The following is a 24,170-nucleotide window of genomic DNA, read 5'->3' on the forward strand; positions in this document are numbered from 1 at the left end:
TGTACATCAAGTAACTGACAGGAAATGATAAAGTAGTGATGGTGGGGGGTGTGGAGGGATGGGTTAGTGTGTTGGAGGTGTTGATCAGCCTTACTGTTTGTGGAAAGTAACTGATTTTGTGTCTGGTGGTCTTGGTGTGGATGCTATGTAGTGTCCTCCCTGATGGGAATGGGATAAACAGTCCATGAGCAGGGTGGGTGGGATCCTTGGTGATGTTACTAGGCCTTTTCCAGTACTTTTCTGTATGTGTGTCCTTGATGGTGGGTAGGCCGTTGCCATTGATGCGTTAGGTAGTTTTGACTACCCTTTATAAAATCTACCTGACTCCGCAGTGCAATTTCTGTACCATGCAGTGATGTAGCATGTTAGGATGCTTCTTACTGCGTGTATGTAAAATGATGTGAGTATGGATGTATATAATCCTGCTCTCTTCAGCCTCCTCAGAAAGTAGAGCTCTTCCTAAGCTTTCCTGATTGTGCGGGATGTCTTCTGGAACCATGACAGGTTGAGTGAGATGTGCACCCCCAGATGTTTGAAGCTGCTCGCATTTTCCACTGTTGTCCCTCTGATGTAATCACATTGAGAAAATGTGTGAAAATAATAGGGTTTAAATAATAGTTTTAAATTGGAGCAGGGCAAATGATGAGGAACTTCAGCCCATGATGTGCCCAGCTAAGAGCCTCTTCAATGCCTCTGATATATTTCTTTACAAGGTATACAGAAGAGGTTTACCAGAGTGCTGCATGCATTGGAGGGTGTGAGCTATGAGAGGTTAGTCAAAGTTGGGTTGTTTTCTGTAGAAAAGTGGAGGTTGAGGGGAGACATGAAAGAGTTTTATTAAAACTATAAGAGAAAAAGATAGGCTAGACAATCAGAATCTTTTTTTCTCCAGGGCAGAAATGCCAAATACTAGACAATATTTATTTAAGGTGAGAGGAGGAAAGTTAAAAAGATACGCAAAGGAAGTATTTTGCACAGGGAATGGTAGATGCCTGGAACTGGCTGTCAGGGAGAGTGGTGCAAACAGATACAATAGTGACATTTGCAAGGCTGTCAGACACCTGAATGTGTAGAGAATGAAGGGATATGGACCATGTACAGGCTGAAGAGGTTAGTTTAATTTGGCATCATATTCACTGCAGACATTGTGGGCCAGGGGTTGCTCCTGTGTTGTACCAATCTATGTGCTTAAAAAATACTGGAGAAATTAATAGGTCTAAGGCCAATAAATCCCTAAGACTTGTTTACCTGCATCCCAAGATTTTGGAAAGGGTTTCTATCAAGATAATGGATAGACCGTTGCCAAAAAAAAATTACAAGGATGTTGCTGGGACATGAAGAGTTACACTTTAGGAAAAGGTTGATTAAGTTGGGAATTTATTCTGCAGGGTCGAGGAGAATGAGGGGAGATTTGATGGAGGTATCCATAATTATGAGGGGTATAGATAGGGTAAATGCAAGCAGGATTTTTCCAGCGAGGTTGAGTGAGATTAGTACTAAAGGTCATGGGTTAAGGGAGAGAGATGGAACATTTAAGGAGAGCATGAGGGGGGAACTTCGTTCAGAGGGTAGCGAGGGAGTAGAATGAGCTGCCTGCGGACTGGTGGATGTAAGTTTGATTTCAATATCAAAAGAAACTTCCATGGGTACATGGAAGGGAGAGGTATGGATGGCTATGGTCCATGAGACTAGGCAGAGTAATAGTCTGGCATGGACTAGATATGCCAAACATAGAACATAAGACACTATAGCCAGTGCATGCGCTTTGGTCGTGTTGTTGTGCTGACATTTTAAGGTTAATCTAACACTTCCATTCTAAATAATCTTCATTTTTTTTTATCATCCAGGTGTCTTAAATGCCCCTGGCACCAACCCTGGCAGAGCATTCCACACGCTCACCACTCTGTTTGTGAAACACCCTACCCCTGACGTCTGCTCTATACTTTCTTCCAATCGCCTTAAACTTATGCCCCCAGTATTATGCATTTCCACCCTGAAAAATGCCTCTGGCTATCCACCTGATCGATGTGTCTCATCATCTTCTTCATCTCTATCAAATCACCTCTCACTTTCCTTTATTCTAAAGAGAAAAGCCTTAGCTCACTCAACTTACCATCATAATCCAGTCAGCATCCTAATAAATCTCCTCGGTACCCTCTCTGAATCTTCTAAATCATTTCTACAATCAGGTGACTAGAACTGAACACAATATTCCAAGTGTGGTCTAACCAGAGTTTATTAGAGCTGCAACATTACCTGACAGTTCTTGAACTCAATACTCCCCAACTAATAAAGGCCAACACATCATACTGTATAACCATATAACTATATATCAATCACAGCACAGAAACAGGCCATCTCGGCCCTTCTAGTCCGTGCTGAACGCTTACTCTCACCTAGTCCCACCGACCTGCACTCAGCCCATAACCCTCCATTCCTTTCCCGTCCATATATCTATCCAATTTAACTTTAAATGACAACATCGAACCTGCCTCAACCACTTCTACTGGAAGCTCATTCCACACAGCTACCACTCCCTGAGTAAAGAAGTTCCCCCTCATGTTACCCCTAAACTTTTGCCCTTTAACTCTCAACTCATGTCCTTTTGTTTGAATCTCCCTTTCTCTCAATGGAAAAAGCCTATCCATGTCAACTCTATCTATCCCTCTCATAATTTTAAATACCTCTATCAAGTCCCCCCTCAACCTTCTACGCTCCAAAGAATAAAGACTTAACTTGTTCAACCTTTCTCTGTAACTTAGGTGATGAAACCCAGGTAACATTCTAGTAAACCTTCTCTGTACTCTCTCTATTTTGTTGACATCATTCCTATAATTCAGTGACCAGAACTGTACACAATACTCCAAATTTGGCCTTACCAATGCCTTGTACAATTTTAACATTACATCCCAACTCCTATACTCAATGCTCTGATTTATAAAGGCCAGCATACCAAAAGCTTTCTTCACTACCCTATCCACATGAGATTCCACCTTCAGGGAACTATGCACCATTATTCCTATTTCCTATGTCCTATTTTGATTAGTCCTACAAAAATGTAGCAACTCACATTTATCAGCATTAAACTCCATCTGCCATCTTTCAGCCCACTCTTCTAACTGGCTTAAATCTCTCTGCAAGCTTTGAAAACCTACTTCATTATCCACAACTCCACCTATCTTAGTATCATCTACATACTTACTAATCCAATTTTCCACCCCATCATCCAGATCATTAATGTATATGACAAACAGCATTGGACCCAGTACAGATCCCTGAGGCACATCACTAGTCATCGGCCTCTAATCTGACCTTGTCTATCCAGATAATTATATGCATCATCTCTAAGAATACTTTCCATCAATTTACCCACCACTGACATCAAACTCACAGGCCGATAATTGCTCGGATTACTCTTAGAACACTTTTTAAGCAATGGAACAACGTGAGCAATACGCCAATCCTCCGGCACCATCCCGTTTCTAATGACATATGAAATATTTCTGTCAGAGCTCCTGCTATTTCCACACTGACTTCCCTCAAGATCCTAGGGAATATCCTGTCAGGACCCGGAGACTTATCCACTTCTATATTCCTTAAAAGCGCCAGTACTTGCTCTTCTTTAATCATCATAGTTTCCATAACTTCCCTATCTGTTTCCCTTACCTTACACAATTCAACATCCTCCTCCTTAGTGAATACTGAAGAAAAGAAATTGTTTAAAATCTCCCCCATTTCTTTTGGCTCCACATTTCTTTTGGCTGTCCACTCTGATTCTCTAAGGGACCAATCTTATCCCTCACTATCCTTTTGCTATTAATATAATATACACATCCTTTTGCTATTAATATAACATACATATTCCTAACTACCCTATCAACTTGACACATTGACACCTTGTCTTTTCCAGAATTCCATGGATTATAATATCATTTCTACAGATTGGAAAGTAGCAAGTGCATCCCCACTATTTAATGAAAGAGGGAGAGAGAAAACAAGAAACTACTTAACATTTTATCCAATATCATTGGTGGGGCTAGTGTCTATTATTATAAGGAAGTGGTGACATGGCACTTGGAAATAATAATAGGATTTGGCAAACGTCGACGTGGATTTATGAAAGAAAGATTACAATCTCAGCTTTTTTGGATTAGAAAAGGGAGCAACAAGTAGATCTGGTGTATTTGGACTTTGATAAGCTGTCATGTAGAAATTATTTTTAAAATATCCCATATAATTTGGTCTAATATGATTTGAGGATTGATTAACAGATCAGAATAGAAATAAATGTGTCTTGTTTATGTTGGGATTGGGGTGCTGCAAGGGTTGATGCACGGCCATGAGCTGTTCACAATCTGTATCAGTGATCTGGATGAGAAAGCCAAGTGTAATATATCCAGGTGGATGATGATACAAAGCTTGTTGCAAATGAGTGTTGTGAAGAAGATGCAGAGAAGCTTCAAAGGAATGTAGACTGAATGCGCGATTTGGTGAGGATGTGGCAGGTGGAATAGAATGAGGAAAAGGGTGAGATCATCCCCTTTGTAGAAAAAAATACAAAACTAAATATAAATAAGAAATTTTTCAGATGCTGGAAATCTAGAGCAATATGGACAAAATGGTGGTGGAACTCAGCAGGTCAGGTAGCATCTATGGAGAGGGCAATATTTTGGGCCAAGACCCTTCATCAGGATTCAGATGATTACAAATTTAATATTTTTTATATGGCAATAGATTTAAAGATGTTGATGCTCAAAGAAATCTGAGTGGCCTTGTCTGAAAGTTAACATGAGGGGAAACAAGCAATTAGGAAAATAAGTAGTTAGTCTGTCTACACTGCAAGAAGATGTGAGTATGAGTGAAGACATCTTATTACAATTACTTAAAACTGTGATTGAGACTGCACCTGGAAAATTTTACAGGATCTCATCTCTTACTTTAGCCGGCTGGCGGCGCAGTGGCATCAGCGTCGGACTTCGGAGCAAAGGCTCCTGAGTTTGAATCCAGCCGGCTCCCTTGCACGCTTTCCATCCATGCTGGGTTGAGCGTCGAGCAAGCAGCTGGGCCTCGTAAAAATAAGAAAGCCTGCTTAAAAAAAAAGCCGTAATGACAGTGTGCCAATGACTCCACTCGGAGTTAAGGGCTTTCTTCTTCTCTTCATCTCTTACTTAATGAAAGAAATGTTTGTGTTAGTGGGAGGGTGATGAACGTTTGTCAGATTGGTTCCTGGAAGGAGGTGGGATTGTTGTCCTATCAGGGTCATTAAATTGGTGATCTCATTGAAACCTAGTCTTATGAAGTCTGCCAGGATAGATGTGGAGCTGGTGTTTCTCCTAGTTCAAGCTCAAAATAAAAGATTGACTGTTTGTGACTGAACGTAGTAACCTCAGGATTACTGCCTGTGCCACGCGACAGTGAGGATAGGAATAGAGTGAGGTGGAGGATAAATGCGTGGCTGAGGGATTGGAGCGGGGAGCAGGGATTCAGATTTCTGGATCATTGGGACCTCTTTTGGGGCAGGTGTGACCTGTACAAAAAGGACAGGTTGCACTTGAATCCCAGGGGGACTAATACCCTGGCGGGGAGGTTTGCCAAGGCTACTGGAGAGAATTTAAACTAGAATTGTTGGGGGGTGGGAACCGAACTGAAGAGACTGGGAAAGAGGAGTTTGGCTCACAAATAGAGAAAGCTTGTAGACAGTGCGAGAGGGAGGATGGGTTGGTGATAGAGAAGGGATGTGCTCAGACCGAATGTTTGAGATGTGTCTATTTTAACGCAAGGAGTATTGTGAACAAAGCGGATGAGCTTAGAACGTCAATCAGTACTTGTAGATATGATGTAGTGGCCATTACAGAGGCTTGGATGGCTCAGAGACAGGAATGGTTACTTCAAGTGCTGGGTTTTAGATGTTTCAGAAAGGACAGGGAGGCAGGCAGCAAAAGAGGTGCAGGCGTGGCACTGTTGATCAGAGATAGTGTCACGGCTGCAGAAAAGGTGGACGCCATGGAGGGATTGTCTACGGAGTCTCTGGGTGGAGGTTAGGAATAGGAAGGGGTCAGTAACTTTACTGGGTGTTTTTTATAGGCCATCCAATAGTAACAGGGATATCGAGGAGCAGATAGGGAAGCAGATCCTGGAAAGGTGTAATAATAACAGAGTTGTCGTGATGGGAGATTTTAATTTCCCAAATATCAATTGGCATCTCCCTAGAGCAAGGGTTTAGATGGGGTGGAGTTTGTTAGGTGTGTTTAGGAAGGTTTCTTGACACAATATGTAGATAAGCCTACAAGAGGAGAGGCTGTACTTGATTTGGTATTGGGAAATGAACCTGGTCAGGTGTCAGATCTCTCAGTGGGAGAGCATTTTGGAGATAGTGATCATAATTCTATCTCCTTTACAATAGCATTGGAGAGAGAAAGGAACAGACAAATTAGAAAAGTGTTTAATTAGAGTAAGGGGAATTATGAGGTCATCGGGCAGGAAATTGGAAGCTTAAATTGGAAACAGATGTTCTCAGGGAAAAGAAATGTGACAAACGTTCAGCAGATATCTGTGTGGAGTTCTGCATAGGTACGTTCCACTGAGACAGAGAAGTTATGGTAGGGTATAGGAACTGTGGTGTACAAAGGCTGTAATAGATCTAGTCAAGAAGAAAAGAAAAGCTTACAAAGGGTTCAGAGAGCAAGGTAATTTTAGAGATCTAGAAGATTGTAAGGCTGATAGGAAGGAGCTTAAGAAGAAAATTAGGAAAGTCAGAAGGGACCATGAGAAGGCCTTGGCAGGCAAGATTAAAGAGAACCCCAAGGCATTCTACAAGTATGTGAAGAGCAAGAGGATAAGACGTGAAAGAATAGGACCTATCAATTGTGACAGTGGGAAAGTGTGTATGGAACCGGAGGAAATAGCGGAGGTACATAATGAATACTTTGCTTCAGTATTCACTGTGGGAAAGGATATTGGTGATTGTAGTGACGACTTGCAGCAGACTGAAAAGCTTGAGCATGTAGGTATTAAGAAAGAGGATGTGTTGGAGCTTTTGGAAAGCATCAAGTTGGATAAGTCACTGGGACCGGATGAGATGCACCCCAGGCTACCGTGGAAGGCGAGGGAGCAGATTGCCTAGCCTCTGGCGATGATCTTTGCATCATCAATGGGGACGGGAGAGGTTCTGGAGGATTGGAGGGTTGTGGATGTTGTTCCTTTGTTCAAGAAAGGGAGTAGAGCTAGCCCAAGAAATTATAGACCAGTGAGTCTTACCTCAGTGGTTGGTAAGTTGATGGAGAAGATTCTGAGAGGCAGGATTTATGAACATTTGGAGAGGATTAGGAATAGTCAGCGTGGCTTTATCAAGAGCAGATCATGCCTTACAACCCTGATTGAATTTTTTGAGAATGTGACTAAACGCATTGATGAAGGAAGAGCAGTAGATGTAGTGTATATGGATTTCAGCAAGGCATTTGATAAGGTTCCCCATGCAAGGCTTGTTGAGAAAGTAAGGAGGCATGGGATCCAAAGGGACATTGCTTTGTGGATCCAGAACTGGCTTGCCCACAGAAGGCAGAGTGGTTGTAGACAGGTCATATTCTGCATGGAGGTCGATGACCAGTGGTGTGCCTCAGGGATCTGTTCTGGGACCTTTACTCTAGTGATTTTTATAAATGACCAGGATGAGGAAGTGGAGGGATGGGTTAGTAAGTTTGCTGATGACACAAAGGTTAGAGCTGTTGTGGATAGTGTGGAGGGCTGTCAGAGGTTACAGCAGGACATTGATAGGATGCAAAACTGGGCTGAGAAGTGGCAGATGAAGTTCAACCCAGATAAGTGTGAAGTGGTTCATTTTGGTAGGTCAAATATGATGGCAGAATATAGTATTAATGGTAAGACTGTTGGCAGTGTGGAGGATCAGAGGGATCTTGGGGTCAGAGTCCATAGGACACTCAAAGCAGCTGTACAGGTTGACTCTGTGGTTAAGAAGGCATATGGTGTATTGGCTTTCATCAATCGTGGGATTTAATTTAAGAGCTGAGAGGTAATGTTGCAGCTGTATAGGACCCTGGTCAGACCCCACTTGGAGTACTATGCTCAGTTCTGGTTGCCTCACTGCAGGAAGGATGTGGAAGCCATGAAGGGGTGCAGAGGAGATTTACAAGGATGTTGCGTGGATTGGGGAGCATGCCTTATGAGAATAGGTTGAGTGAACTTGGCCTTTTCTCCTTGGAGCGACAGAGGATGAGAGGTGACCTGATAGAGGTGTATAAGATGATGAGAGGCATTGATCGTGTGGATAGTCAGAGGCTTTTTCCCAGGGCTGAAATGGTTGCCATAAGAGGACACATGCTTAAGGTGCTGGGGAGTTGGTACAGAGATGTCAGGGGTAAGTTTTTTTTACTCAGAGAGTGGTGAGTGTATGGAATGGGCTGCTAGCAATGGTGGTGGAGGCGGGTACTATAGCGTCTTTTAAGAGACTTTTGGATAGGTACATGGAGCTTAGAAAAATAGAGGGCTATAGGTAAGCCTAGTAATTTCTAAGGTAGGGACATGTTCGGCACAACTTTGTGTATTATGCTGTAGGTTTTCTATGTTTCTATGCAATCAGAAATTTCTCCAGTCAGTGAGTAGTGAATTTTTTGAGTTCTGCATACAAGAAAACTGTGGAGTTTCAGACAATTTATTCAGCACAATGATCAGTAGATTTTTACAAACAAAAGACGCTGTTGTCTGAAAAGAGAAACAGAATGCTGGAAAAAGCAGTGTGGTCAAACAGCATCTGTGAAGGCAAAAGATGTCATTAAGGGAATCAAGGGATGTTGGATTAGGTAGCGACATGGTAGAACAGAGATGATCTTATTAATGGTGGGGCATTAACAAGTGTCCAAATGATCATCTCCTACTTATGTTCCTTACTTTCTTCTGTGCATCAAGTGAAATTCATCCAAAATCATTTCAGCCACTGTAGTTTGCAGAACTTGAAACACAAACATTTGAACTGAAAACCACCTTTTCCCATAACACCGGGAACCCCCAGATCAAATTGCTCAGCATGGAGTTGCCCCTATTTGTGCCCATGTTCCTGCCTGCAGGAAGGGTCGTAAAATTAACTATTGATCATGTTTAAAATTTTATAAATTAATGAATTGTAACTTTTGGTTGAGACCAATGACACCAGGCATCTTCCTGATTCTTTGAAAGCCACTTCCTATTATGGAAAATCAGGTTAGTCACAGGTTGTAGACCAGATACTACCATTAAGATCCTTATTAGGGGTGAGGTTTGAAGTGTTATTTATTAAAATGTATCAGGTTACCACTCCTTGATACATTAAGGGGTATTTTATAGCTCACATGACTGTGTGGTTGCTACTAGTTCACAGATGTCTTTGCTTCTCATATAACAATTTTGAGTAACAGTTTGAACCATAAAGCCACAAATCAGGAAAGTAGTGTGCTTTGTCGCCGGATCTCTGCTTGTGCCAGCATTGACAACTCCAGTTATTTTCAAAGGGTCACCTTAAGAGGCTGTCACTGGTGATGTCTATTTTTAATAAGTGGTTTTGATCGGAAAGGTCTGCCAAAAGCATTACCCGCTACGGGACGGTTGGATGCTTCTGTCATTATAAACCATGGCCGATACCCTCGCATTGAATTTAACATCTTTGTTCTTGTTTGCGTAATTGATTGTGGAAGGTGATTAATGTAAAGAGAGATGTTTGGAAGAAATAGCTACTGTACAGAAAATGGCCCACTGATTAGATCAGCATTGATATTGTCATGTGTTAGATTGATTTAGCAACGAATGAACTGTTAGGAAAGGATGGATGAAATGAGGTAGAGCACAGTTAGAATTGGTTTAAAATTGAGGATTTCAACATATATGGCAGGGAAATTCAGTAACGTATTAACTTAAATAACAATTTATTTACTGTCTTAGTAGGAATTAAAATAAAAAATGCTGGAAATACTCATTGTATCAGACAGAATATGTAGAAAAAGAAATATTGTTAATATTTTGTGTTTATTGCTGGAAATTCGAGCAACACACACAAAATGCTGGAGTAACTCAGCAGGCCAGGCAGCATCTATGGAAAAAAAGTACAGTCGCCTATTTTTCTCCAGTCCTGCTGAAGGATTTCGACCCGAAATGTGGACTGTACTTTTTTCAGTGGATACTGCCTGGCCTGCTGAGTTTCTCTAGCATTTTGTGTGTGTTAATATTTCCAACTTGGTGATACTTCATTAGAATTTGATGATCCTTCATTGGAACAAATTAGTTTTTTTTTTCCTTTCAGTTTTCCAGCAATTGAAGTTTTTCTTGTTTTTTGACTTCTTAATAAATTAATCCCAGTGATGAGGGATTTAGTTTGTGGTAATGTAACTTGCATAGTATTGATTAGAGGAGACGTTCCATGGAACAAACCTAAGCAGAAATGATTTACTGAAGTGAATATTATCCGGTTGCAAATTATGAATAATATATATTAGAAACGCATGATGGAGTTTGCACAGAAACTCAACTGGGATAGATAATTCGGAAGATCCTTGAAGTGAAAAAGAATTCAATACACTTCACAAAGATGGTTGCATTGTAGGTAGATGAGATAGAAATATATGAATATATTTAAGCAGTTGAACAGAACTATGATAATGAATTACAATATAAGCAAATTTGTTACCATCCACTTGGAACTTAAAAAGGATCAGGCAAAATACTCTAATTTATGAAAAGGAAGGGACGTAGAATACGCGTGTACAAAATGTTCCAGACAAATACAGAAAAATGCTGTATTCTGTGGATTAACAAAGGGATGGAGCTAATCAAAGCCCTAGTTAGACCACACCTAACAGACATCAAACAATCTCGGCCTCCTTGGGGAACTCACTGACCTCAGAGAGCATGCACCATATATTTTCCAGATGATTATTATGCAAATACCAACATCACTCAATTCTTACCCTAATGCATGTATATTTTTATTTTTACCTTGTAATTACGACCTGATAAGATTGAGGTTTTAATTTTTCACATTCGGTCTTCAGCTAATGTAAAACTTGATAGTGACAGTTCTCTTGGATTTTTCAGGACACTTTGTGGTACTATACAGAAATATATTTAAGTCTTAGTTCTCTCAGCAGAAGTCTTGTGTTTGCTGCAACGTGATTTATCTTTTGCTGCGAGTTTTAGGACATGGACTGTAGTTAATTGGGACACATCAGGACCCGTACGTTTTGGCCTAGTTAATAGGCTGCCCCAACTAGCTGAGGTTTCATGGAAATGGTTTAAAAAAAGACAAACTATGGTTTAACTGAGTAATAAATTAAGTATTGAAATATAATACAGAACAAATTAGAACACCAATAATACTAGAGCACTATGAAACTGTATTACTTCCACATAATTATCGAAGGATGAATTCATATACTGCATGTTCTTTTGATTGACTGTAAGTGAACAAAATCAGCGCAGGCCCCTAGTGCAGATTATAAGATGCCGCCATTGCTTTCCTGTATGAGTAGTGTCAACAATCACTGCCTTTTAATTCAGCGCCTGTCGACCCAAATGATTATCACAAGCATATGCAACTGACGCTATTTGAACACAGTTACTCTAAGCACAGTGAAGTGTTCGCCAAAGTGCACGCAACTGACACTGCTTAGAAACTGTTTGGCAACAATCTCCTGTCCCAATTAAGCGGCATAGTGTCCCAAATAAATTAAGGGAATTCCGTCTATTTTCTCAGTTAGTTTTGTTCTGTAAGGGTTGTCCTATATAGGTGGCTTGTCACGATTAACTGATAGCCCAATTAACTGGAAAGCTCTGAATTTGAAATTGTTTAACCATATTAAAGTGAATCTCTTTGTGAAAAGCAGTTCCTGGCAATGTGCCAGTGATTGACAGAAATTATCACTCATGTATATAATTTTCTTAATATACGACCCTTATGACTGACCGACATTTAATAGCACACAGTAGCTAATTCATTACAGTAAATTTCCAAACAGGCACTTTTTACAACTGGTTTGATTTCACTGTAATCAGCATCAGATGTAGCCTTTTATTTGATCTTTAATTCTGCCATTGGTCGGATTGAATGTAACACTGCTCCTAGAGCTGCCTTGTACGCTTATTGTACATTCCAGAAGTCATGTACGCTTGTCGGATGTTGGGCCGTCCCAGCAACGCCAGGTGTCTCTAATGATCTTATTTGTTAATCTTCTCTCAGCACCGGCTGGCTGTACTAATCTGAAATAAAGTATGTCAGTAGTCAGTATAAGACAGTCACACAGCATGGAAACAGGCTGTTCGGTGCAACTCATCCATGTCAACTCTGTTGCCCAACAAGCTTACTCCATCTGTCTGCATTTGGCTCATGGCTGCCTAGACCTCTCCCACCTATGTTCTTCCCCAGCCGGCTTCGAAATGTTGTTAATGTGCCCACTTCAATCATGATTTCTGCCAGCTTGCTCCACATCTGTATCTGCCTTTGCATGAGGAAGCTGCCCCCGATGTCCCCCTTTAAGCCCTGACCTCTGATCTTAAACCCCTCCCTGGGGGTGGGAGAGGTGGGTGACAGGTTTTTCAACCAAAGCCCTCCATAATTTTATGAGGAAGGAGCCAACAAGTCCTGAAGAAGGGTCTCAGCCAGAAATATCGACTGTTTATTATTTTCCATAGATGCTGCCTGACTTGCTGAGTTCCTCCAGCATTTTGTGTGGGTATTGCTTTGGATTTCCAGCACCTGCAGAAGCTCTCATATGTACAATGCATTGCTGTTCAGAACTGGTGAAGAGCAAACTTACTGTTCAACCCTGGACATGCAGTGGATAAGGCAATCTGAAAGGAGTGGAGTTGAATTGCTGTTTATTCTCAAGTTTTTATTTATGTAGTTGTTCCTTGACCTTTTCCACTACTGCCTGTCCTTTATAAATATCTTTCTTTCCACATCTTTCTTCAATCAGGTTTGTGTGACAGTCTGGGTTGGGTCTTGTGGAATGTGCTCTTCACTGACATTTTATATACTTTTTGGTTCACTGGCATATTTTGCTGTTTAAGTTACAAAAATATTTCTACAGTCTCTGTGCATGGGTTATTAAGTTTATACAGTAGCAAAGTTTCTCCTTATCTGAAACCATGGTCTCCATGAAACCTGTGCCATGTAACCCAGTTGGTAGTCACTAAGCTGACACATCAACCTGGATTGCACTGGGGGAAGAAAAAGAACATGTTGGTGCTCATTTGGGCTTATAGAACATTATAGCATAGTATTGGCCCTTTGACCCATGACGTCATGCCAACCTTCTAACCAAAGATCAATCTAACTTTCCCTCCCACATAACCCTCCATTTTTCCATCATCTGTCTGCTTACCTAAGAGTTACTTAAATGCCTTTAATATATCTGCCTCTATCAACACTCCTGACAGGGCATCCGTGCACCCACCACTCTCTGTGTAAAGAACTTACTTCTGACATCCCTGTGTACGTTCCTCCTTAAAATTGTGCTTCCTTATATTAGCCATTTCCGTCCTGGATAAATGTCTCTGGCTATCCATTCTCTGAGTGCCTCTTATCATCTTGTACATCACCAACAAGTCACCTCTCATCCTCCTCCGCTCCAAAGAAAGAAGCCCTCGGTCGCTTCATAAGGGATGTTGAATCCACCACAGGATGGATGCCCTTGCTACTGTGCTGGTCGTCCATACCAGGAGGAGAGATGAGGGCCAGCAGATCACACTGCCTGCTGAACCTGCACACAAAGCAACGCTACAGACCTGTGAGATAAGATCCAAGGCCAAGGAAGCAAACCTGGCACCGAGCAAGGTGAAAGAGGCCTGGTGCAGAGTGGAGGATTTGCCATAGTTCAGTTGCAGAACTTGAATGGGTCCATGAATTAATAATGAATCAATGTGGAGCAAACCCCTATAAGAAGCTTCAAATTCCAAATAACCTTGTGAAATGAGAATAAGTGAGAGTAAAACCAATGAACTGCCCAGAATCACAGTGAGGAGGAGAGAGGTGAGTCAGTGTACTGCTAATTAAAAATAAAACATGGTGTTGGAATGAGGTAAATCATGAAAGACACAGTCAGTAGACTCAGTGAATTGTGATCAAGATCCACATGGGTACTGTGGACAAAATAGAGAGACAGGTAGTGTTGAGGAAACAGGTAGGATGCAAAAGGACTTAGACAGATTAGGAGAATGGGCAAGAAAGTGGCAAATAAAATACTGTGTTGGAAAATGCATGGTCATGCACTTTGGTAGTAGAAGTAAATGTGTGGACTATTTTCTAAATGGGGAGAAAATCCAAAAATCTGAGATGCGAAGGCACTTGGGAGCCCTTGTGCAAAACACCCTGAAGGTTAACTTGCAGGTTGAGTCGGTGGTGAAGAAAGCAAATGCCACATTAGCATTTATTTCAAGAGATCGAGAATACAAGAGCAGGAGTGTGTTGCCGGGGCTTTGTAAGGCACTGGTGAGGCCTCACCTTGAGTATTGTGAACAGTTTTAAGCCCCTCATCTTAGAAAAGATGTGCTGGCAATGAAGAGGGTCTAGAGAAGGTTAGCAAGGATGATTCCAGGAATGAAAGGGTTGTCATACGAGGAACGTTTGATGGGTCTGGGTCTATACTCACTGGAGTTCAGGAGGATGAGGGGGGGGATCTCATTAAAACCTTTTGAATGTTGAAAGGCCTAGACAGAGTAGATGTGGAAAGGATGTTTCCCATAGTGGGAGTTCAAGACAAGAGGGCACAGCCTCAGGTTAGAGGGGCACCCTTTCAAAACAGTGATGTGGAGAAATTTCTTTAGCCAAAGGGTGTTGAATCTGTGGAATTTGTTGCCACATGCAGCTGTGAAGTCCAGGTCATTGTGTGTATTTAAGGCAGGGATTGATAGGTTCTTGATTAGACATGGCATCAAAGTTTACAGGGAGAAGGCGGGGAACTGGAGCTGAGGAGGAGAAGAAAAAAGGATTAGCCATGATTGAATGGTGGAGCAGACTCGATGGGCCAGATGGCCTAATTCTACTCCTATGTCTTATGGTCTTGTGCTCTAAAATGGATCAGTTCTATGCTGCATAACACAGCCTCTGTGGTACAAGGGTGCCTGGGCAGTGAATCATAAAGGACACAATCAGTGGATGAAGTGAATTAGGAGGGACTTGGGTGAGCTGAATCAGGAGGGATCCAGTTGTGGGTGAGCTGAATCAGGGGGGATCCGGTTGTGGGTGAGGTGAAATCATGAAGGATGCAGGAATGGCAGTCACTTATTTATATGAGCAGACTCCCACAGCCAGTGGAATAATAATCTGATAAAACCTTTCAGTGGCGTCTTTGAGGCGTAGTATTTGCCAGTGAAGCACTGATAGCTCCCCAGCTGTTTGTCAAATATTACCATTGGTGAGTGTTGCGTCCTCCTGAGAAGGCACATCGTATCTGCATCTAATGTGACCTTCCTGACCATTTCTGAGAGGGGGTGAGAGAGACCAGAGAATTATAGAGCATCACGCAAGAATTATGGAGCAATTAATCTAACGTCAATAGAGGGGAAAAGGCTGGAAATGATTATGAAGGAAGTGATAAAATGGCATTTGAAAAATAATAATTAGATTGGGCAGGGATCAGCACAGGCCTGTGAAATGGCAATCATGTTTGACAAATGTTTGTTTTCAAGGTAGTAAATCTGTAAGTAAGGTGAAAATCAATACAATCTGCATGTGCTGGTAAGGTGAAATAACAACACAAAATGCTGGAAACACTCAGCAGGTCAGGCAACATCTGAGGAGAGAGACTCAAAATTAATGTCTGAAGTCCAAGACCCTGTGTCGGATAAGTATGCTGTATTTAGACTTTCAGAAGGTGCCAGGAGCCACTCAAGATTAATAATTTGAACCAAAGATATTGCAGAATTTGTTATACTAGCTTGTCTAAGAGTTGTTTAATAGCTAGGATGGAGGTGTTCTGCAAAGCTATCTCCCATTGTAGGAGCAACACTGTGGGTAATGAATGTTGTAGGCTGAACTGGAGGAGGTGCAAGCCAATTGTCACTTCATATGGAAGGACTGCTTGATAATGGGAAGGGAAAAGGAAAAAGGGCACGTGTTTTTTTTTACTTATTTGCATGGGAAATTCCCTTGAGAAGTGACGTAAATGGGTGGAGATACAAAGGGAAAAGATAACAGGCCTGTTGGGATGCTGATAGTGGTGGCATTGACAGAAATTCCGAAGGATGCTACTGGTCAAGTTATCTGAAGGAAATATTTAGAGACCAGCTCTTGGGAAGCAGGAAACATGGATGTCATGCAGTGAACGGCATTGAAGGATTTAGAGAGAAGCAGGTAGTCCCAATGTTGCTTGGTGTGGTATGGTCACTTTCTCAAAAGGTGAAAGAGAATTGACTATGATCACAAGAGATTCTGCAGTTCCTGGAAATCTTGAGCAACATACAAAATGCTGGAGGAACTCAACAAGCCAGGCAGAATCAATGGAGGGGAATAAACAGTGGGCTTCTTGGGAAGGCATTTGGCCCAAAGCATCAACTGAGAATTAGCTCTAGTCTTGAACTGTAATCTTTAGTTCTGTAGAATGGAAAAGCCCACAAAATGTAGTGGATACAACCCATTCCATCACAGGAAAAGCCCTCCCTACCATTGAGCACAAGGAGTACTGCCACAAGAAAGCAGCAACCCTAATCAAGGACCCACCATCGAAGCCATGCTCTGCTCTCTCTGCTGCCGTCGGAAAGGAGTTAGGAGTTAGGAGTTACAGCGCCAGGTTCAGGAACAGTTATTACACTTTAACTATCAGGCTCTTGGACCAGTGTAGACAACTTGACTCATCTCAATACTTAACTCATTCCACAACCTATGTCCTTACATTCAAGGACTCTGCAATGCATGTTCTCAATATTATTTATTATTTATTTATTTTTAAAAGTTATTATTGTGTTTGTATTTGCATAACAGCTCATCTTCTTTTATACATTGGTGTTTGTCTATCTTTGTGTGTAGTTTTTCATTGACTGTGCTGTATTTCTTTGTCTCTACTCTGAATGCCCACAAGTAAATGAATCTCAGGGTAGTTGGGCCATCGGTTAATGAGGGCAGTTGTCCATTTGGGACAACTCTTAAAAAAACAAAAACCAATCTAGAAAATTGACTCTTTGTTTATTTGGCACACCATGTCACTTAACTTGGGCAGGAAACTGTTGCCGAGCAGGTTATAGTTGGCGTCAGTTGCCATTAGACACTGCACCATGCTTAGAGCAAAAACTTTTAAAATAGCATCAGTTGCGTGTGTTTGTATTCAAAAAGCAGTGATTTTTGTCACTTATAGTTGGTGAGAAATAAGCAGTAAGTCAATTCTGAACTGTTTTGCTCCTGGCAGTTTCAAAAATTCCAGCTTGGAGATGCCGGAAATAGCTGGGACTGAAAATGCAATGATTTCACTACTTAAACAAGTGTTGTGTATTTAATATTTCAGTAAATTTTGAGTAATATTGTGAATGTATTATTTTATTAAACATGCTTTGTTGTTTAAATTTATATGTAAAAGCACATGAATGGCATACGTCATTATGCCACCATGTCATAAGTGCACGCCTTGCACTAGTAAAACAAACTAAAGGCATGTTATCCCCAGTTCTGTGTTTTTCTTTTGATTAGTTTTATGCTTTGAAGTTACAAAACCTAACAGTTTTAAAACGAACTACAGAGCAGATGAAGAACAACATGTTTTTCTTCTGAAGGGGGGAGAGAGCGAGAGAAGTTTGAGTTTTTGAAAACGAGCACTGCATGTTTTTTCTTTAGATGTTTGAGTTAAAAAAAAGGCAAAAAGTGGATGAAATTAACATGTCCATAAACAGTGATTACCTGATAATAAAAATAAAATTTTAATAGCTGGATATATTGAAAGGATAGACGCGTTCCATTGGATAACAGATAACTGCTTGATGTATCCTGAATGAATTGAGCAGTATTTTGAAGCAAATGAAATAACCAGTGAAAAACAAGTGCTAGTTTTGCTGAGCGAAACAGGTGAAAAGGCTTACGGTTTGTTCAGAAGTTTCACTGCTGCAGCCAAACCAGCCAAAATGAGTTTTGTTGAATTGTGAAAGTAATGCAGGGAACATTTAGAACCAAAACCATTGTTGATTGCAGAAAACTTCAGGTTTCATAAGTGGAATCAAGAGGCAAGGGATTCCATTGCAGCTGACATGGCTGAATTGAAGAAATTGTCTGAGCATTGTCAGATCAGTAACGCACATAATGACACACTGAGAGATTGTGTAGTTTCTGGAATCTTACAAGAATGCTTTCAAAAATGGCTCCTAACTGAAGCACAACTCACATTTAAAAGAGCAGCTGAAATTGCTGTATCAATGGAAACAGCACCCAGAGACACAAGTGAGCTGCGGTCAAGAATGAAAGTGAGCATGAACATTACTGATCGTCAACCACTAATGTCCATTTTCAGTCCACAGAAGGGTATTCCACTAACAACAGCAGCATGAATACAGAGGTGGGCTCTTTTTCTTGGAGGACAGAATTACAGAATTGAATTCAAGAGGATGACTAAGTATGGAAATGCTGATGGATTGTCCCATTTACCCTTAGAAAAGGAAATGCCTGGGAATTTTACAAAAGAGGACCCTCCTCTTGATGTATTCTCCATAATGCAAATCAAAAATCTCCTCCTTACAGCAGAGATAATACAAAGGGAAACCAAATAAGACCCCACACTGTCTCAAGTCCGTGTGGCCACCCAAGATGGCTGGAATCTGCAGAAGTTGTTCACTATTACATGAGATGCATTCTATACTGAGTTGGAATTTATAGCTAAGCAGGGAGGAGAGTTGTGTATTTAATATTTCAATAGTATTTGGGTGAGATAGGGAGATGTCTATCCCAGCATGTGAAGACAGACTCCGGTGGATTGAGCAGACGAGACCAATGGAAGATCCAACGGTCAAGAAGGTGGGGGTGAGAGGTCCGGAGTTCGAAACTGGCCGGCGCCCTTGCACGCTGTCCATCCGTGTTGGATTGAGCGTTGAGCTGGCAACCCGACCTCGTAAAAAGTACCAATGGTGTTGAGGTCTTCATCGATGACGATGGACGAACCTTAATATTTGGGTAATATTATAAATATACTTGATTGATTACGGGTTATATGTAAGAGTACGCGAATGGCATGCATCATTATGCCACCATGATATAAGTGCGCGTCTCACTAAATAAAACAAACTAAGGACACATTATCCATGGCTCTGTGTTTTTCCTTTGATTAGTTTTATGTTTTGGAGTTAAAAAAAAATATAACAGGAACTACAGAGGCTTTGAAGCTATCAACAATTATCTTGAATGTTACAATGAAAATGAAGATCTGGAGGATGCAATCATTGACAGCATCATATGAAAGCAGTCCAGTATCTGTACTTGGTGTGTGTGCTGATTTTGTTCATTGCATACACTGGATGAATTCCTCTGTCGATAACTATTAGGAACTAATACATGGTTTTATAGGACTGGCATACAACCTGTTACTCAGTTTTCCTTTTTCACTATTTCCATGAAACTTCAGCTAATTGGGGCAGCCGCTTAATTGGGCCAAAATATACAGTAACTGATGTGTCCCAATTAGATGGAATCTGCCGTATATGTTGAGATGCACATGCTTTGATAATAAGTTTACTTTGAACTTTGAACTTTTGATGAAAATTAACCGAACTATAGTTTGCACTGCAGACAGCAATGCTAACAAAAAAACTCTCAGACAAGCTGTTGGAGAAGTCTTGTCCTGGTGGAACAAATCAATTAACTAAAATGTGGGAGACAGGGTTTTGAATGAGTACTGCTGTTCAAATTGCACAGATCACTGGAACACAAAGCATAGTTATTGATGTGTGCAAATGGATTGAGTCTGATTGAAGTATATCTATTGGAATTGTATGTCTATTAATTAGTTTAATGCTTATTGAGGGCCTACGATTCCATGGTACATTTAACAGATAACAAAAAGCATGCTTCAAAATTTATTGCAAAAATCTATTGGGAACTGTATTTAAATTTTAAACATGTATAGCACAAATTCTAAGTTCTGAGTTCTAATTGAATGTATAAGTCTGTGGTGGTGAGAGATTATTTAGATTATGAAGACACGCAGTCCTCTTTTATTGTCATTTAGTAATGCATGCATTAGGAAATGATACAATATTTCCTCCGGTGTGATATCACAAAAACAGGACAGACCAAGACTGAAAAAACTAACAAAACCACATAATTATAACGTATAGTTACAACAGTGCAACAATACCACAACTTGATGAAGAAGTCCATGAGCACAGTAAAAAGTTCAAAGTCTCTCAAATGCCCCACATCTCACGCAGACGGGAGAAGGAAGAAAAACTCTCCCTGCCATGCCGACCATAGTCCGACTCTGAGTCATCCGAAAACTTTGATCCTCTGATTCAGCTCTCTGACACTGAGTATTGAGTGCCATCTCTGTCCAAACGATTCGACCTCAATCTCGGTCGCCAGCAGCAGGCAAAGCCGGGGATTTTGAGGCCTTCCCTCCGGAAGATTCCCGACCACACAGTAGCAACAGCAGCGAACGGGCGTTTCAGAAATTTCGCCAGATGTTGCTCTGTGCTTTCACGTCTGTCTCCATCAAATCAGAATTGTGCACGGCCCCTATTTAACGGATACGGTATCACTTTTCACCGGAGGGCTGCGCACGCACGGCGCACTGCTCTCTCTCCTCCCGCCAGATGTCATTTCAGATAATGGGCAAACAAATCTTAATTGGGGAGGACTTACAAGTAACTCAAAGTTGATAAATGAAGTTTATGAGATCTTGTTTCCATTATTATTGGGATATGAGATAGAGAAATTGCCGACTATGGGTCAGCAGATTGCGTAAAGAGTTATTGATTCTAAAACTACTTAACAAGCATGTAAGTTACTGTGACTGTGGTCAAAAATATTATAAGGTTGAATCCAATGTAAAAAGGGGAGACCCAGGGTTTGATAAATAACAGCACAGTTTGCTTTTCCTATCATTGTTTGCCCTTTTTTGCTTTTAATATAGCAGCAGATTGTGAAAACAGACATTGGAAAAAATCTTAAAAGACTGCTATTGAATAAATCTGTGGAATTTTTAACTTGCACAACACGGGCGTGACTATTAGCAGAAGCCTACACGACATCCCCTTTTTTGCTTACAGGGTCCGCTTAGTGGAACGAGGATCTCCTCACAGCCTGCCACTAATGGAATCCGGAAAAGTGAGTAACAAATTTGACTTTGAAAAATGGATTTAAAAACAAGAAGCAAATATTCATTTGTTTGCAATTAAGTGTGTTTTGATATTTTCCAGAAACTTATGGTGGATTTTATGCTTAGCCAGGTGAAGGATGCATGTTTTGAAAGTTTCCAATGTATTAGAAAGGAAAAGCTGAAACGAAAGTGGGTAATCTTCGGGTGGGCACACAGTGTTGCATTATTGTATCATTCTGAATGCTGGCCAGCTTTGTGCTTGAGATTACAGTTGAGTTTCTCTTGTGAAGTTTGTTCTCCATGAGGAGCTAATTTGAAACTAGTTAAAAACTAACGTCATGTGAGTGTTCTGGAGTTGGCAGAGCTTGGTTGGGTTCAGCCAGAGTGGAAGGGAGTGTGTTTTGGCAGTTCTGCGCTCAATGTTTAATGAAAACATCCTTGTTGTTTATTTATGTGGAAGATTAGCTGCCTTCATAGGAATTTCATCCCTGAGAGTGGAAGTGGTGTTGTCCTGTACTGAAATTCACGTCTGCCGTAATCCAACGGTGGGGCAGTGTGCTGATTGCAAAGGGACAGAAAAGAGTCGGAAGGTTATTCAATACTGAAAACGGACCTTCAGCCCAACTCATCCATGTTCCTTCAGCCCAACTCATCCATGTTGACCAATTTGCCTGACTGAGCTAGTCACATTTGCCTGCATTTGGCCCATATCCTTCAATCTTTCCTATCAGTCTACCTGTACAAACAGCTTCAAATTGTCATTATTTACTCATTTTGGAGAGACAGTGCTCGGTAGGCCCTTCTGGCCCTTTGAGCCTTGCTGCCGGCAGCCCACTGATTTTAACCCTAGCCGAATCATGTGATAATTTACAATGACCAATTAACCTACTAACTGGTATGTCTTTGGACTGTGGGAGGAAACCAGAGCACCCGGAGGAAACCAGAGCACCCGGAGGAAACCCATGCGCATACAGGAAGGAATGTACAAATTTGCTTACTGAGGACTCCAGAATTGAACTCCCAACTCCGACACCCTCATCTGTAATGGCGTCGTGCTAACTGCTACGTTGCCATGGCGCTCGGACTTGCTAATTATTCCAGCTTCTCTCCCTTCCTATGGCAGCTCATTCCATATACACACTACTTTCTGTGTGGGGGAAAAGTTGCCCCTCAGATCCCTTTCAAATCTCTCCCCCCTCGCTTTAAACTTGTATCCTCTAGTTTTAGACTCCTCTACACAAGGAAAAAGATTACGGATGTTTACCTTATCTGTTCCCATCGATGTCTCTGGGACCATAGCCCTCCATTCCTGACAGACACCCGGGTACCTGCCTCCTGTAACTTAGAGGTGACTACCTCCTTGTAGCTCCTATCTATCACCACCTCAGTTTCCCATATGAGCCAGAGGAAACTGAACTGCAGCTCTGGTTCTTTAATATGTTCTCCGAGGGGCTGACACATGGTGCAGATGTGTCAATCCAGGAGTGTGGAGGTCTCCCAGAATCCCCACATCTCGCACAAAGAATACAACGCAGCCCCTGGAGCCATTCTCGCTGCACTAACTGTGTACTAACAGATGAAGAATGAAGGATTATGGTTGCAGCTATGAAAACAGATTATTGAGAATAAGGATTTTTATTTTCATTTAAGTCAGGAAGTTGAAAGATCTAAACTGAACCGTTATGGTTGTGATCACTAATGATGAAATTACATTGTTATTGGCAGTCATGTTTTGAAAATTATGTTTTAAGAATTCTCAGTAGTACTAATGGTTAGTTGTGCAAGTTTGGTTTAGGAAACTCTGCTGATAATTCAGCATGTCGAAATGTACAATGGTGCCCAATGTGAACTTGTGTTTACTAAAACAGAAGGGATCAACTTTGTTCGCCATATACATTCGCATGTATTAGGAATTGGCTGTGGTGTGTTGGCGTGACTTGCAACAAAAAACAATAACATTAAACAATTATAAAGAATAAAGAATTATATAAAAAGTAAAGTTTGAAGTTAAAGTACAGCCGTGGATTAAAATCTGCATAAATACATAAATACCAATGTGTTTATATTTTAATGCAAGAAACATCATGAACAAAGCGGATGAGCTTAGAGAGTGGATCAGTACTTGAAGCTATGATGTTGTGGCCATTACAGAGACTTGGATGGCTCAGGGGCAGTATTGGTTACTTAGAGTACCAGGCTTTAGATGTTTCAGAAAGGACAGGGACGGAGGCAAACGAGGTGGGGGTGTGGCACTGTTGATCAGAGATAGTGTCACAGCTGCAGAAAAGGAGGAAGCCAAGAAAGGATTGTCTACTGAGTCTCTGTGGGTGGAAGTTAGGAATAGAAAGAGGTCAATAACTCTAATGGGTGTTTTTTATAGACCACTCAATAGTAACGGACATTGAGGAGCAGATAGGGAGACAGATGCTGCAAAGGTGTAATAATAACAGGGTTGTCGTGGTGGGAGATTAAAATTTCCCGAATATTGATTGGCATCTCCCTAGAGCAACGGGTTTAGATGGGGTGGAGTTTGTTAGGTGTGTTCAGGAAGGTTTCCTGACACAATATGTAGATAAGCCTTCGAGAGGAGAGGCTGTACTTGATCTGGTATTGGGAAATGAACCTGGTCAGGAGTCAGGTCTCTCAGTGGGAGAGCGTTTTGGAGATAGTGATCACAATTCTCCTTTACCATAGAATTGGAGAGGGATAGGAACAGACAAGTTAGGAAAAATTTTAATTGGAGTAAGGGAATATATGAAGCTATCAGGCAGGAACTTGGAAGCATAAATTAGGAACAGCTATTCTCAGGGAAATGTATGGCAGAAATGTGGCAAATGTGTGGGGGATATTCGCGTGACGTTTTGCATAGGTATCTTTCAAGGAGACAGGGAAAGGATGGTAGGGTAC

General features: G+C 41.2%; 1 protein-coding gene across 4 annotated transcripts in view; it reads left to right on the plus strand.

Moving 5' to 3' along the window:
• LOC140195535 (disco-interacting protein 2 homolog C) overlaps positions 1-24,170 on the plus strand; it is a 653,338-nt gene that overhangs the window by 607,353 nt on the left and 21,815 nt on the right. For all 4 annotated transcript variants that reach the window (XM_072254007.1, XM_072254008.1, XM_072254010.1 and 1 more), the window contains one exon: positions 21,214-21,271. In XM_072254007.1, the coding sequence (XP_072110108.1) occupies positions 21,214-21,271 (58 nt within the window). The remainder of the gene's footprint in view (positions 1-21,213; positions 21,272-24,170) is intronic.

The sequence above is a fragment of the Mobula birostris genome, chromosome 3 (assembly GCF_030028105.1).
Source record: "Mobula birostris isolate sMobBir1 chromosome 3, sMobBir1.hap1, whole genome shotgun sequence".
NCBI lineage: Eukaryota > Metazoa > Chordata > Chondrichthyes > Myliobatiformes > Myliobatidae > Mobula > Mobula birostris.